The sequence below is a fragment of the Crotalus tigris genome, unplaced genomic scaffold (genome assembly GCF_016545835.1).
Source record: "Crotalus tigris isolate CLP2741 ecotype Arizona unplaced genomic scaffold, ASM1654583v1 scf7180000024286.1529876, whole genome shotgun sequence".
Taxonomy (NCBI): Eukaryota; Metazoa; Chordata; class Lepidosauria; order Squamata; family Viperidae; genus Crotalus; species Crotalus tigris.
The window spans coordinates 526348-543537 of NW_024100459.1; the positions used below are offsets into that span (position 1 = coordinate 526348).

At 39.2% G+C, this 17190-nt stretch overlaps 1 protein-coding gene across 2 annotated transcripts in view; it reads right to left on the reverse strand.

The window, feature by feature from the left end:
- TYRO3 (TYRO3 protein tyrosine kinase) overlaps positions 1 to 17190 on the reverse strand; it is a 72467-nt gene that overhangs the window by 40427 nt on the left and 14850 nt on the right. For both annotated transcript variants that reach the window (XM_039323891.1, XM_039323890.1), the window contains exons 3-5: positions 15957 to 16057; positions 5668 to 5838; positions 1701 to 1787 (exon numbers count right to left, since the gene is read on the reverse strand). In XM_039323891.1, the coding sequence (XP_039179825.1) occupies positions 1701 to 1787; positions 5668 to 5838; positions 15957 to 16057 (359 nt within the window). The remainder of the gene's footprint in view (positions 1 to 1700; positions 1788 to 5667; positions 5839 to 15956; positions 16058 to 17190) is intronic.

Consider the following 17190-nt stretch of genomic DNA (forward strand, 5'->3'; position numbering starts at 1 on the left):
TAAGAAATTTTGGACAATGTCTTTTTTTGGGATTTACAAAGTAGGTTGCTGTAGGGATGATTTGAAGGTCAATTTAAACCGAGTAGAGCAAAAAGAAGGAATATAAAGTTGGACTATTTGACCAGGGATAAGCTATTTGTTTGGTATTTCTGTTGACTTCTAATGAACTTTTTGCTAAACTGAGAATAAAAAGATGATTTCAGGATTGCATATCGATAAAAGTTAGGTTATGGAGAGAACAGATTTTTATATGTAACATTAAAAAAGGATGAAAAGTTAATAAAAATCAGCTTATGGACAATGAGATGAAGTTTGGAAGCATCTTTATTCGTGCCTTTTTGTTTTCTTTTTTTTCTGCACCTTCTGGACCTTTTTTCTTCTAAGTTTAGCTGTATTCAGTTCATTAAAAACTTCAATAAGACTCATTCCTAGCAATATATTCTTATATATTCTATTTTGCATAACAAGGAATGCAGTTAACCAAGCCCCAGTTACATTTCCCTGCCCTACAAAAGTAGTAATTATTCTTAGCCTACACATTTAGTTTCTTGTTAAATAAGAGAACAAACTGGGAGGAGAAAAAGAATTACTTACTTTAGAAGCAAAACCTTGTTAATACTTTAAATGAAAGTTTAGTGCTGCGAAGTATAGAAAGACATAAAAGCAATATTTTCCTGAAATGTAATTGTTCCAAGCAGTAGCTCGCATCCTTCGGCTTTCAATAGCTCATGAAAAGCCAGTTCATTTGAGCAAAAGGATGATGGGAGACATTTTGGCTGCCAAAGCACCAAATCTACAGTATGTCTGCCAAAAAGGATGCTGTTCTCATTTACACATTGTAGACAATGTCATGATCACAGGCATCCATAGGAGAGACTAATGATGAAGCATGCATTGCACTGTTGTGACACCAACCACAGAACAAAAGACTGGAGTTTGTGCTGTGACATCCTGACTCATATTCCATCATCTTACATTTTTATACCTGATGTCTATAGTTACAGCACCCTTTTCCTTCTAGAAAGACCTTTGATGCCCTAGCCCTAAACTTCCTAAGCTAAAACAAGGTTTGTTCCCTTGTATCTCATTCCTTTCTTGAGCTGCTGGTGGTATATTTTTATCAGCAAATTTTCCTGCTAAAGGGATGAGCCTGCATAAAAAAATAGCAAATAATTTTTCTGAATTTTATTTAATCTGTTGAGAGCATAAAGAGTCAGCTAAGAAGTCACGTGTGAGAGTTGTGTGTAGCAGTTTTAAAAGGTGGAGGAAAACAAACTATTGTTTTTTTAGTAGTTTAGATCAGAGGTCTCCAACCTGTGGTCTGCGGCCCAGTACTGGTCTGCGGCCTGATGGCCACTGGACTGCAGGAATGGCTGGCAAGTGCTAGTGATGCCACACATGCTAGCAGCCATTTGCGCATGTGCACAGGTGCTAGTGGCAGGCGCGTGCTGCCACCAGCACCACTGCAGGTGCACACAGCCCACTTGCGCATGCACGCAGATGCTAGCAGTGCTGCTGTGCATGCGCCTGTTTGCGCACATGCACGCACACACATTTCCCTACTCCTCCCTTTCCCTCCGGGCCACCAAGCCAAAAAGGTTGGGGAGCTCTGGTTTACATTACTTTTTCCCTTTTCCTGTGAGGGAGTGCGTCTCTTTTCTATGTTTCCATCTGTGGAAGGATAGGAACCGATTTCTCACCTTTAATCCGTACAATGGCCGTCCGAGATGAAGATAATCCCTTTATGTTATGGGCTTCACAGGAGAAAACTGTGCTTTGATTAATACCTAGAAATTGGTCAAGAAAAAAGAATACTGAAAAAAAAACCCTAGAAAACAATCTAAATATTTAATAACCTGTAAGTAGAATTTCACAGGTTTCACACATCGCTCAGATTTTACCTATGCAACTCAAAAGACTGAACTGAAAGCAGAGCAAAAATTATGTGGGTCAAGAGGTGTTTTGTGTACACGTCGGTATTATTTATTATTTATTTATTTGTTATAGTCACTCAACTCCAAAGGAGACTGGGTGGCATACAAAACCAAAAAATCCCAATAAAACAATTAAAACATAAAACTACACAGACTGGACTAAAATAATCTTAAAAGGAACACATATCACAACAGCCCTCCGCCCCCTCCCGAATTACACCAATACATGAATTCCAGGCCTGGAGCCAAAGCTAGGTTTTAACAGCTTTCTAGAATCCCCAAAGGGAAGTTACTGTACTGGGGGAAGGGAGAGGAGGCTATTCCAGATGTAGGGGGCATGATGGAGAAAGCACATTTCCTTGGTGAAGTGAACAATCTATTTCAAAGGCAAACTTACAACAGTTTCCAGGAAAGGGATCACAAACATAGTTTAACAAATTACTGTTTCTTTTCTAAATTTTGCAAATTTAGTTTCACAAAATGTGCACATGAACGATGACTATGTATCTGGGAGTATATGTTGGCTATACTATTAGATTATAGAAATAAAAGCTGCAGAAGGAAAAGCTTTCAACTAGAAACAGCACACTAGCTCTTCAGAGCCATTTTCTATACAGCCTGGGAAGAAAGGCAAACTTCTTTCAGAGTTGCGTTTTTACCTACATTTTGGGCTGAATTTTATTGAGCCCTGGTGGGCAGTGGTTAGAATGTAGGCTAACTCTGCTGACTGCCAGGGGTTCGATCCTCACCAGCTCAAGGTTGACTCAAGCCTTCCATCCTTCCGAAGTTGGTAAAAAAACCCAGATTGTTGGGGGCAATATGCTGACTCTGTAAATTGCTTACAGAGGTCTGCAAAGAACTATGACACGGTATATAAGTCTAAGTGCTATTGCTTTATCTAGAGAGCAAAATATTGCATGCACATGTGAAGGAAGTTTTTTTTTTTTTAACCCAGAATAGGTCAAATTAGGAGCATGATTGAAAAACAAAATAAACCATGCCTTCCAATCAAAATGGAATTTCCACTTCATTTTGAGCTTGTAAAACTCCAGGTAATCATGCTTAAAGAGCAATCTGTAACTTATTTAAAGGAAGTTTCATCGATTCCATAAACAAGCTTCCTGGTAGTACGAAAATTCTGTAAAATGATCCCTCCATATCATAGGTTGGTAGAACTTCTAGGTAGTTTACAGGTAGTCCTGTACATGTATATACTGTATATACTGTATGTATATATGTGTGCATGTATGTATGTATGTATTATAAATCAATTTAAAACTGCAGTTGCAAGATGCAGAATAAAAACATTAAAACAATGCAAAAACAGAATCAACAAGATATTAAAAAAATACCAACGAGGGTTGAGAACAAACCCCATAAGAACTTAATAGCACAAGAACATCGCATCTCACAGACCATCTAATCCCCAAACCCTGAAGCATACTGTATCTGGGTCGTCAGTGCTTTGAGAAAGGCCAGCAGGGTCAGGATCAATTCAACCACAAAGAGTATGGTGTTCCAGAGGGCAGGGGCTGCTGTAGAAAAAGCCTGCTTCCAATGTCCCAACAGATGGCATTTTTTAGTTGAGGGGATCCAGGGTGTGCCCCTCCTGTCAGACTAGGTGGGACAGATAGAAACAACCAGTCCCTTACATAACTCCCCCCCCTACATCTTAATCATTAACCATGATTTACAAATTCCAATAGTTAAATTTGGAAAACCAAAAAATAACTTGGTATTGTATGTGAACAAATTACCAGCTCCCACAGTAAAGATCACCAAGAACATGGGATGCCTACTGAATCTAGAACTTGGGAAGTTCTAAGTTCAGTGAACCCAATACCATTAGCCCCAATCTTCAATAAAGAGGTTATCCAAATGGGAGGTTCTGATAATTAACAATTAGCTTTACCGGTCCTACAATTATTTATGATAAAACAATGGGATGGAAGCCGAGACAGTCAGAAAAGGGAATGTTTCTTGGAATGTTTATTTTGTCCCAATGATAAGAAGCAAGGCCTCTGACTGCAGCTTAATGAGCAATCTCCCTCAGGCAAAAGCATTGACTCTGCTACCCGGCAGCTTTGTTGACATCATGCTGGTTGGAAGCACAGAACTGTTGTGATTGGGGAAATGTATTTTTAAGCTACGTGCAGAAGACTTAGAGGAGCAATGAGATTTTGAATGAGTTTATAAGCTTACTTTTCAATGTCCAATTTGCCCCACTGCACATATTTTTCATTTTGTTTTTGTAATTATTTGTGGTACTGCTTGTGAAAGAAACACAATTGATACCACTAAGTTTCCATTACTTAGAAAACTGGAAGTGGGGAGCTTTGAGGAAAATACATCTGTGGAAACTGCTCCCTGGAGTTTTTAATTTCATTTTCAGCTTGTCTTATAGTACTCATTTCAAAATATGCATAAGTCTGAACTGCAGCTGAGGCTGCCTTTCACGAAAGTATGGTGAGCTGTCAAAACTTGTCTGGAGCAATCTTTATATTACTTTTACAAAAACTGAAGTTAACAAGCAGGAGTAGATCAAAAGATGAATGAGGAGATGTCAACAAGTTTTAAAAGCTTCTTACAAAACCTCAAAGTTGCATATTTTACATCGATTAAAAAAGGAAAATATTCTTGTTGCTCTTTCAGACAACACCTAGCGTGTCCCCAATATCTTCCAGGTATAGGAAGATTTAAACAGAAAAGCCAGACTATGCCCTGAAAAGGTAATCAACTTTTTAATATAAATCAGTGTAATCACTGAAAGCATTGCCTCTTCCCACCCCACTGTCTTCCTGGTCTATTATTACTTTCTTTTAGCATTTCTGTGCTCTTCCCTGCTGATGCCAGGCTTTTCTCCCTTCCTCATATGCCTTTGTTCTTGTATGCCTAAGGAACTATAACTTTTTATAAGAACTTAGTAGATTCATCTGATCCTTTCACTTCCTCCTTAGTGTTTGTGTAGAACAGGCAATGAAACAAGGCATGTTAGGGCTTATTTAAGGGCTTTCCAAGCACATATATATATATATATCTGTTTGAGGAAGCAATACTTCCTTTCAGTTTTAATATACTATAAATATCAACAGGAAATTCTCCTTTGCAGGTCTCCTATTTTGTTTTAAATCTAGAATGTCTTTTATTTGCTCCTAAACATAGGAAAAATATTCACTACAGATATATCTTTAAATTTGTCTTGAAGATCTCAAAGTTCTAGGTGGTAATTGCTTAATCTCCATAGTATTTACTTTTGTGGTATTATTTTTTTGAAAATTAAAAGTAATAAAGAAATCCAAGGATTTTAACAAGGTTCCATCAACTGCACATCATTTTTCAGTGTGGGCCATTTCCCCAATATTGTTAACTTCAATCATGTTTTCTTTCACCTACTACAAGCTGATGCACATAGTGGACTTTTGATATTTTGTAGAAAACAGAAGCATTTATACAAGCTATTACAAACAATAAACAATTTTGGGAGGAAAATCTTGCCAAAAAATACTGGGATGTAGGGAGAGAGAAATGTATATTTGTTTTTGAATTATCTCAGAAATTTTAGAGACTGTTGTAGCCTTTGGTGAGTTGTTGTTGTTTTCCCTCTTTTTAACATATCTGACACAAAATCTTACATTGGGCCAGAAACTGGGTATTATTGTTGTTTATACCTTTGCCCCATTAGCCATCTTACTCCTGTATGGATAGTTTTATTTATCAAAGGAAGAAGTCTTACCTGACACATTTAGAGTGGAGGGAGAGATGTCTGGATGTCCAAGCCTGGAATCACCCATCCACCAGACAATTGTCACTGGCTCAGGTGGTCCTACTGCAGCACAAGCCATCTGGAAAGGCGCACCAGGGATAACTGACTTGTCTTTTGGCTCAACAGTGAAATGAGGAACACCTTGAATAATAAAATGGGAGAGTTTTGCCTTTTATGAACTGAAACAGATGCATTTAATTCTTTCTTAGCTGTTTATATTTAACAAAGCACTAACTTCTCTTGCTCTCACAGAATATATTTTGATATTTATGGCCAGTTTTGTCATTTTGCTTCAGAAAGAAGAGTCCGCTATCATTTACAAGATCAAATGTGTCCTTGTATATTTTGTTACTGAATATATAATTTGATCATTGAATGGGAGAAAGAAAGGAACAATTATTTTGATACACTGCCAGGTAATTTTTGAAAGTTTTGAAGGATTAATCTTTTCTCTTTTGTTGTATAAACTGTATGATGAGCATTATTCAGCGTTTTACTATGAGCCTAGATGCACATCTGAGAAATAATTAAAAGATACCAGTGTAATTAAAAGCATGCATATCAAAAGCACTGAAATAGCAGGTTTAGAATCTGACAGAAATTATATTCCTATTTTGTATTCTAACTCTGAACACCTTTCTTTAGTTACATATTAAAAAATGTATTTAGAGATATAGCTGGCCCTTATTCTAAACTAATAAAAAATAATAAAATCTACAGTGAAGGAAAACAAATAAAAGTTTGCCCTATAGTTCTTTTCATGATGTCTCTATACTATATGCTAGAGTACCTAATTAATCCTAAGTGACTCTTGATAATTGAAGGAGAGAAATGGTACCAATGTTGATATATTCATAATAAAACTACATTTATTACCAATGCCTGAAAGAGGATTAAAAATGTGCTTCAGTGATAAATACACAATTTTCTGCCAATCCAAACATTTATACTCACCAAATACCTGAAAATGTACTTAACATATATTTCAAAGTTTAACTGAGTTTTTCAAAATAGCTTTGAGAAAAATGTAGTTTTTATAAAAAAAACCACAGCTTCTCCTGCTGTGATACTATTTTCAAATCAATCTTAGATATGAGTGGTTGTCCATCCAGCTTTTCTTGTCTGTCTTTTATATACTCTTTCAGTGTATTTTCAAATAGGTTTTTATCCATAACTGACTGTTGTTCCCATAAATTATGCAAGTAACATATTAACATATACTTGCTTGATGTTTTGAATATGTTTGGATTTATTTTAAATTCTAACCACTTATTTGCATTTGAAGATAATAACTTTGGACAAAACACCCTGTGTTTAGCAATTTTTGTGGGAAGAATGCATAATCTAACTTCTGGAAATCACTGATACTTACCAGTGTTTAACTCTGATAGGATTATATCACAAACTGATATTTACACAATGGCATCATAATCAGATAAAGAAAAATAAGCCCCAACAGAGTCCTAACTATGCAGGAATGTTCATTCTTACTTTTAAGCCATTTGTCCTCTGATTAGCTGCCTGATCTTAAACAAATATCCCAATCCTTTAAAACATTTTCTAAGTGATAACTAAAAACAAGTTGACACAGCTTTTTTCAACTATATAAATTGCTTGCAATATTTTGTGGATATGATTCTAAACCAGAGATGAATTTTCTTGATTGATCTCAACGTGTCACTCAATGTTCACTGAACAATGTTAGTTAAAACTTAAAGAGAGCAAGATACAGAAGGATATGGCAAAGTCCAAACCTCCTTAATAAACATGACTGGACAACATGACCTTCCAGAGAACTGATTAGAACAGGAACTGCTCCAAGGCCAATAGAAAATGCCCTATCATCAAATGCTATGAATATCAGGGCTTAAATAAGCAAATCTAAATAATAGACAAGAAGAATGTGGGTTCATCCAGAGAAAAAACATCACACCCAAAAAGTCTATTTCCTCATATTCTTTCCTATTTCTTTCCCTTTTTCTAGTTTTTAAGCCACTAAGTTCATTTTTAATTCAATACCTGGAAATCAGTAGCAGCTGAAGTGGATGCATTAGTTATGCATCCATGCTTTAAATCACAGGTGTCAAACTTGATATGTAAGGTGACCAACTTTTTTACAACAAAAAGGAGGACACGAATAAATTTAAGAAAAAAATATTGTAAATAAAAGAAACATTGTATTTATTGCAACAATAATACAGAATACACTATAATATGATAAATGCATAATAAAAAACATTTGTAACAATAACATTTTATATTGTAATTATGCTTACATGCCTATTAATTATTTAAATGAGTACTTTTCCATTGAATGAATATTTTTTGTCAATGTATCATTTTCTAACAATATATTGGAAACATCTGAACAAGAAATATCCTTCATATTGAATTTTACGGCAAGTGCTGCAGCTAGAGTATCAATATTCAATCTCGATTTCTCACTTGTCCAAAAATCTACACGGCTGGACTGCGCGGGGGTGGGCGGCGGAGGCAGGTGTTGTGAGCCAGGCGCTCCAGGATGGCCATGTAGATGCGCAGGGTGAGATGGTGGCAGTGCAGGTCAGCACTGCGTAGACCACCAGCTGGCGCAGCCCATGGAAGGTCAACTGCCCGCCGCGCCCCCGCCCACAGCCGCCCCGCCAGCACTGCTGCCCTGCCATGGAGAGCCGGCCCTACAGCTCGCAAAGCACCAGCCGCGCCAGCTCCGGCCCTGCAGCCTCTCCCCAGCACCACCGCCCCCCCTGCCCATCCCCGTACAACCGGCCCCGCGGCTTGCAAAGCACCAGCCGCGCCGGCTCTGGCCCTGCAGCCGCCCCCCAGCTGCTGGGGCAGCACCACCATCCACCCTGCGCATCCCGGTAGAGCCGGCCCCACGGCTTGCAAAGCACCAGCCGCGCCGGCTCCGGCCCTGCAGCCGCCCCCCAGCACCACCACCCCCCAGCACCACCGCCCCCCCTGCCCATCCCCGTAGAGCCGGCCCCGTGGCTTGCAAAGCACCAGCTGCGCCAGCTCTGGTCCTGCAGCCACCCCCCCCCAGCCGCCCCCCAGCACCACCGCCTACCCTGTGTATCCCCGCGTAGAACTGAACAGGGAAGATCAAGTGAAACTTACCGCTCCAGTCTCCTCCAGCTATCTTTGGAACTAAGAAGTAGGAGATCGTGTAGTTGGGTAGCAGTGAGGGGTGCAAGTTCCTGCAACTTGCACGTGCAAAGTTTGCCACCCGGGTGTTTTGGCGTGCTCAGCAGCAATTCCTATTGGCTTTCGAAAGCCAATAGGGGGAGTAGATGCAAAAGTTGAAAAAAAAATTTAAAAAAGGTCCTGGAACGCCTTCTGAGCATTCTATGAGGAAACAAAGCCCTGCAGATTAGTCGTCAAAAAGAGGACATTTAGGAGGACATTTTCGAGAGAGGACAGAACTCACAAAAGGAGGACTGTCCTCCCAAAAGGAGGACGGTATATGGAAAAGGAGGACATTTAGGAGGACACTTTTCAAGGGAGGACAGAACTCAAAAAAGGAGGACTGTCCTTCCAAAAGGAGGACGGTTGGTCACCTTATGATATGTCATGTGACGTGTCACGATGTATTGTGACTTTTTTTCTATTGCCGGCAATGGGGTAGGTGCAGCTTCAGTATGATGAAACCGGCCTATGGGCTGGCAGTTTGACACCCCTGCTTTAAATGAACACATTTGATCTGTAGGACCCCAAAACATTCAGTTTGTATTGCCCAGCAAAAAAATTTATATCCTGACCAATGTAATTAATTTTTTTTTCATGTTATAAGCACCTGAAAAGATTTAAAAATAATAAAAACTAATGTTAATAAGTTAGTTACTTCACTCTAATGATATAATACAGATTGGCCATGCTCCCAGCTTCAGGGTTCACTCAAGCTCTTTAATATTTTGGGTTTAATCATCCAATTTTCCTTATGACTGTGGGCACAAAGGCTGTGATCACCTCCTAAAGAAATTTGCAAATCATCTAATAGGTCTCATCCTTCTATTTTTTTAATTATGAGAGGACTAACACGTAGGGGGAAAGTATCTGAGTTATGAATCATGAACTCCCTGATCTGTCCTCTTCTCAACAAGAAATTCACCAAGTGCCAATTCTAAGATCTAGTGCAAATATATTATATGAAGCTTAGCAAAATGAACACAAGCTTGCTTCACATAATATGCTAAACCAGGATATGGGTTGTTTCATTTTGGCTGAGCACAAAGATGGCTATTTTTCTGCTTTTGAGGACTATGTTTCATTGTTTACCCTTGCATACACTATATTTAATAGTATGTAAATGTGAAGCCATTTATTAGGTTGGTATATAATGCTGACCTTGGGCTAGTCACTTTCTCTCAGCCCTAGTGAGGAAGCAATGGCAAATCACTTCTGAAAAACTGCCAAGAAAACGGCAGGGACTTGTCCAGGCAGTAACCAAGAATTGAATGGAAGAAAAAAAAAATCATGGTATATATGGCTTAGTGTTTGATATCATATCAGTAATTACTGTTTATTCAATAAACTATGCAGTAGTAAAACAAATTAAGATTTAGTTCAGAGCTATTAATGTAGCTCTGAACTATATTAGGAAAAAAAGGAAGAAATAGATGTCACAGATTCAAACGTTGTTTAAATGAATGATATGACATGAAATTCGATTGTAAAAGGTTGCGAGTGTGAATACTGAGTTTTCTTTCATTCTTCTTCCATTCTAATCTTCTTTCCCACTTCCACTAATATTCTCACAGGAAAAGGGCAGTCAAAGAGGTTGTGTCAGCCCTTTCAAAGTCCAAACTAGAAGCACTAACCATGAGTACAGTAACAGAATCTTGCAAGTTTGAATGTATTATCTCTCTCAGCTTGCCTTTACAATGCAGTTCAAGAAACTACGGAGGATCCCTTTTGAGAAGTTGGCCATGCTCCCATTCTTTCTGCAAGCTCAGCTGCCTCTTCTTTGACAATTGCCTCATCTGTGGTTCTTCCTCCTCTCCCTTCTATTTTTCAAGGATATTTGCACAGACCTTTAGAAGTTGTCTCCATCCCTTCTCTCAAATGCCCTAGGTTTGCTCAGATACACCACCATTCCACCATCACTTTTTCAGTGCCCACCAGACTACAAGCGTCATTGATTTCTATTTTACTTAGATTAATTTGAAATAAATATATGAAAAGTCTGCAAGCTATAAAGCAAAATACCAGACTCAAGTATCCTTCATATTCCCAACTATATCTCCTGACCCCTATAGAAAAAAATGTGCTTTGTTTAGAGATGAGGCTACCTGTCCAGAAAAACAATGGCCAAGGTAAGCTGGGATATCTGAAAATATCCTGAAGGATTGAAAGAATGTTAGAAAACACCCACTGTGGGATTGTTCTCATTCTGAGACAGTTCTCCTAATCTGCTATGTATAGTCTGTCTGGTTCAAAGCTAGGGAATCTTGTGTTCTTGTGTTCTCCTGGGGCTGCTTTTCATTTTTAGAAGTTGTAACAGCATTTTAGGATACCCATCTACCATAAGATGACTTAATAATGTTCTTTCAGATATTCAATAACTCGCAAGGCTGACATAAGAAAGAGTACTAAGTAATAATTTTAAATGACAGCTTGTTTTGTTTTCATTCTTAAATAAACAATTGTTCAAAATCCAAATCAAATAGCTCTTTGGCTCTGTTGGCTTTAAACGTGATATTTTTTGTTTTAGTAAAGTAAAAGCAATACTCTTTGACCTTCAGAGTTTAAGTTATGTCAACAGAAGCATTTAGCTGTAAAATTTCCTGAAAAAAAATTATATTTTCTATGTAAGTAAAATATTACTTACAAGGAAGCAAAAAGTAGTGATGGTTCTTTATATATAAATTCTGCTGTACCTCTGATGTAGGGGTGGTAGTGGTCTTCAATAAACAGGAACAGGACCACAGTGAGACTGAGCATGACCAAGTGACCCACAGTCCTTGCTCAGATGTTAATTGTGAATGGGTAACTACAAACATAAGACAATGCTCTGTAAAGTAAGTTATAGGATCATCCTAGTTCTAATGGTAGGGTCCAGACTAGAGGGATGGAGATTAAATAGCCAATTACTCGGTAATACAGTTGTAACCCCTCATCTTTATACATACATGCAACATTAATGCATGTATAAAATGGGCGGGGACTGGATTACACTGCCATGTCTGCCAGCTTGTCTGTTTTGACCTTTCTGCAGATTTTGCTGGTCAGAATAATGTCTGTAGTATCTTTATGAATACAGGTTCTTCCTTTATAGACAGCAGGCTATTTTGTTCTTCTAAGTGTTTCTCAGCCAAGCACTTTTAATTTTATGGACTTCAACTCCCAGAATTCCCCAGCCATCATGCCAGGAAGCTGAAATCCATAGAGCTTAATGTTTTTGAGGTTGATAAACATTAAACTAACTTATAATCGTGGTGGGTTGTAGTTTGGAGTCTCAGCAGGGAGGGGCTCTTTCTCAGAGGGCAAAAAGACAGCAGAGCTTGGAATGTCTGGAAGAGAGCGAAAAGGGACCCTCCCTAGTAATTCACAGAATATATGTAATAATTATGCAAAGACTGAAACTGAAAGATTCTGTTTGTACGTAAGCAATAAACAACTACTCAGAAAGTAACTCCATGTGTCATTCTTGGTTCTGTGGGCTGACATTATTTTTAAAAGTTACTTGCCTTTGATTTGTTTTGTTTTTCTTAAACTATTTTTTTTCCTTTTGAGGTGAGGCCTTTTCTTTTAGCTTCTCTTCTTTATCTTTTGGTAGACTGATGTTTTATGAAAGCTTGTGTTCCCTCAGTTGCCATTTCATGAAAGCATCCACGGGTCTCTCATATTTGGACCTTATCCTTATTTATCTACAGCAAATAAGTGTACATTCTGAAGTAGAAACAGTTACCTTGCGATAAGGTACAATAAGTACAAATGTTTTGAGATAGCTGTAATAAATATACAAAGAGCTTCTTGACAAACATTGGTCTTCACAACAGTCTTACAATATGAGTCTCTGCTATTCCAGTTTTTAGAGGAAAGAACTAATGTGGAAAGTAACATTTTGTCACAAGTTGAATTCGTGACTAAACAGAAATTTGAAACAAGAATTCTGTCCATTTATAGAAAACAGACAGAGTGGTCAGGGAGGAAAGCCATTACCAAGACAAGAGTCAGATTCACTGTTTTGGTGTTTTATATTTTGATATGCATTTTACATGCTGTTTTTGTGAATCTTTATGCACAAATGCTGTATTCTGTTATGCCATATGAAATAACAATAAGTCAGATAAAAGAGAGTTGAGTCCAGGATGTAACTTGAGAAGACAGACAAGATCCTCCCTGTTCTTATGAAAAAGGAGGGAAAGAGAAAAACACATTGAGACTTGCGAAATGCTGCTACTATATATTTACAGTTAAAAGAGTCTTAGCACATATAAGGCTGGTCTACCTTTAAGAGCTGACATCTATAGTCAGAATTTTCCTTTCCCTTCTGACACTAAAGAAACTAACTGTTCCCTTTTTATACTAGGAAAGGAGAAGGAAGATAGAGAATATGCTCAAGAGAGAAAGTTTGGAGGAGGAATAGCTCCGTGTATGACTGAGTAAGCCTGGCTGCTTCAACTTTACAAACATGTCCTTAGTTGGCATCAGGGTACATGTATCTGTGTGTATCTTTCTCTCTCTCTCTTTGTGTGTGTGTGTGTCTTTGATATATCCTGAAGAAATTCAAACACCCAATTTTTCTTACCTAGATTCTCTATCAGTTTCTCCAGTGATCGCATTTCTCTTAAAATGACATCTAGCCTCCCCCCCCCCCTTTTAATCCAAACGATAATAAGGAAAAGCAGAGGCTTCCTTGTTCCCAATGTGGCTGACAGGGATCATGCACCCCCTCCTGTATTGTTTCTATCTGCTTACTGCCACTGAAGATCTCATTATTTCTTCCCAAAGGGTAGAAAAAAACAGTACTGCAAACATTTTTGTGCCTATATATATATATATATATAAAGAGCATGGTACTCTGAGCCCATGCTGGGACTCTGATTCACCCATGAGTCAGAACAGCAAGCGTTAGAATGTAGCCCTGCTGCAAAATCCTTTCCAGTTATTATACAAGCTGACACTGATAGCGTGGTCAGATCCATAGCCATAATTACAGCCCATACAGATCCTCCCAAGGTAAGCTAAAGGAAGCCACTCATCCTTTATGAATCATGTAACTTCGGACTTCACGGATATACAGTTACCAGGCCAAAGGCTCTCTAATATGCCCTCCATCCAATCTGCATAAACTACCAAGTATCCATCTAAACAGAAGTAACGAATGAATAAAACGCTATATCAGTGGTGGCAAACCTATGGCACGGGTGCCAGAGATGGCACTCAGAGCCCTCTCTGTGGCACGTGTGCCATCACCCCAGTTCTAGGCCTTCAGCTGGGTTTTATAAAACCTTTTCACTTTAGGCCTCCGCCGCCGTGTGCAAAAAAAAAAAGGTTCAATCAATCAGTCAATTTCAACTTCTTGCGGGAAAAAAAAAGATCTTGCAAAGTTGGAATTGATTGATTGAACTTTTTAGTCCCACCCAGTCTGCCATTACCACCGCAGCCATGCCCACCCAATGGGCCATGCCCACCCAATGAACCACGCCCACCCAGCACCCGATGATGCATAAGTGGGTTTTGGGTTGCAGTTTGGGCACTCGGTCTCTAAAAGGTTCGCTATCACTGCCCTATATGCTACTCCAACACACTTTCACTACAGTTAAAAGCACAGGTGCATTAATAAGCAGCTAAGATCCTATTACATTCATCAACTATCAAAATATAGACTATTTAAAAATCTAAACAGTGATACCAGGAGGAAAAAAAACCCCACAACCATTAAAATTTAATGTGCAGTAAGACACCATGTGAGATATTTAATCAGAGCCTCCAATAGACAATCTCCCTCCTGGGACACCAGCCTTCTGGTTCCTGAACCAGCCAAGCAGACTGGAGCATTTACTTATAAGAACTGTCTATCCCAGTGGTGGCGAACCTATGGCATGGGTGCCAGAGGCGGCACTCGGAGCCCTCTCTGTGCGCACACGTGCCATTGCCCCAGCCTTGTCTCCACCTGCAACCCCCTCCTCACCAGCAGCCTCCCTGGAGGAGAATCGCCCCTGAGCATGGCCTACACGGAGCAGCGCAGCCAAGGACATGGCAGCCAGGCAGCGTAGACAAGACTCTGCCCTCACGCCCCAACGCACACAATTGATGCTGTGGGGCATGGGCTGAAGGCATGGCCGCCATGGCACTGCTGGGCTGCCTGGGCGATCTACAGCGGGCCTTGGAGGTGGTGAGTGGCCTTGCGGGCAGGCAGGGTGGGGTGAAGCGGGGGTGGAACGGGGTGGGGCGGGGGCGGGGGTGGGGCGGGGGCGGGGGCAGGGGCAGGGCCAGTTTTTGGGCACTCGGTCTCTAAAAGGTTCGCCATCACTGATCTATCCAAACCATTTTTTCCTTAGTTTTAGCTTGTCTGACTTTATCTAACATTAATTCTCCAGCCCAGTTTTCCACTAAACCTCATCCTCTGTCTCTTTGATTATGATCTACCAAATCTAATACTCAACTCCAACTTCTTCCTGATCATAGCTATTGACCTTTGAACACATCCCTAGCTTGTGTTTAACAGTCTCCTGCCTCTCCTTAATCTGATTAACATTTATCTGTAACTGACTGGGATCCTTTGGAATTTCCTAACAAAGCTAAGCCATATATTTAAAATCAATGCCACAGGCAATAATATGTGATCTCCCTATCCCTGATTTTCATAACATATATCTAAGAACTAAAACAGAGAAAGACACCAATCTCTCCTCACACAGAAGTGGCAAGTCAGTATCTTGAAAATTCTCTGGACCTTCCTCCACATTTGATATAATCACCAACATACTCATCTCATTATTCTATTGTGAAGACAGAGGCCGACTGCCACGCTCTAGCAATTTCCTATGCACATTTTCAAATACAAGTCTGGAAATAGCACTGGAAATGTTCCATATACTGTACTACCAAAGATAACAAAAATTATGTAATAGCCAACAGCTGCCCCCTTCCACCACTTGGCTCTTTATTGGCTCATTATGAGAGTATGCTTGTTTTGGTCATAGGTGCCCAAACCCTGGAAATTAGCTAACATTAATCAAGGCAATCTCTTCTCACAACCTTCATGTACAGTTATAACAACCGTCTCAGAAGAAGTCAGCAACATGGCCCCTTACCTTCCACAATAAGCCATACATGCTGTGATTCCTCTTTCTTCCCATTGGTCTCCACTTGGCACCAATATTTTCCAGAATCTGTCCGATCTACAGACTTCAAGCTAGAGAGTTTGAAAGGGGAATATAAAATGGTAAATAACACTGTATACAAACAAAAATTTGATATAAAATATCTCTCAATTCTTTTGTTTTTCCAGAAAATTTTAATTTGTGACAAGTTGAAAAATGTAGCCTTTTTAGTGTTATTGTTTTTCCCCACCCCGAACATTTTAAAAAGGAAGAAAGGGAACTGCATCAATGAAATAAATGAAACATTTTTTATGTGTGTGCCTTCAAGTCAGTTTTGACTTTTGGCAACTGTCCAGACTAGGCCCTGTAGTTTTCTTGGCAAGATTTCAGAAGTAGTTTGTCATTGCTTGATTCCTAGGGCTGTGAGAAATTGATTGGCCCAAGATCATCCAGTTAGCTAAGACTAGGACTAGGACTCATAGTCTTCATTTCTAGCCTGATGCCTTAGCTACTATATCAAACTGTATCTCAAAATAAAATCTAGTCAATAACTATCTCCTCTGACTAGCAGATTCTACCTGGAAGACATTTCCAGCTTAGCCATCTAGACTAAAATTGCCAAGCGTTAAACTTGCAACCATTTTGCAAACAAGATGTTTTCACTGCCACTGAATTAAATCCTACAACATTATAAGCTGCCCAGAATCACCTTATGGCTGAGATGGGTGGCAAACAAAAAAACACATAAACAAAGTTGTTCCCCTTCAGGTGGTTTCACCCAAAAATGTTTCTGTGAATAGATCAGAAAGCAGAGGGAGCTTTTTGGAGAAGGGCATTAACTAAGCAATTATCCCTTGGAACTACGCAGCAGTGATAGAACTATGTTCTAGAACAGCCTTCCCTAACACAGCTTCCAAGTGTTGATTATGCTGGTCAGAAATTATGGGATCCCAAAACATTTAGAGGACATTTGGTTGAGGAAATTTTCTCTAGAAACAAAAACACTGCAATGAATGAAGTGAAAGATCTTTTTTCAAAAGGGTTTAGGAAAAATTGGCACCAATGGAAGGTAAGTAATAATCTAGGATTACTGCCCACATGAATTAACTGTGCAATTCCTGTCTGAAGATTTTGAGAAAGTTAAATCATTCACTGGTTCCAGGAAGTCTGATGTTGCCAAGCTATCCAGCCCTAAACCTGAAGTTTGGAAATATGCAGAGAGAGC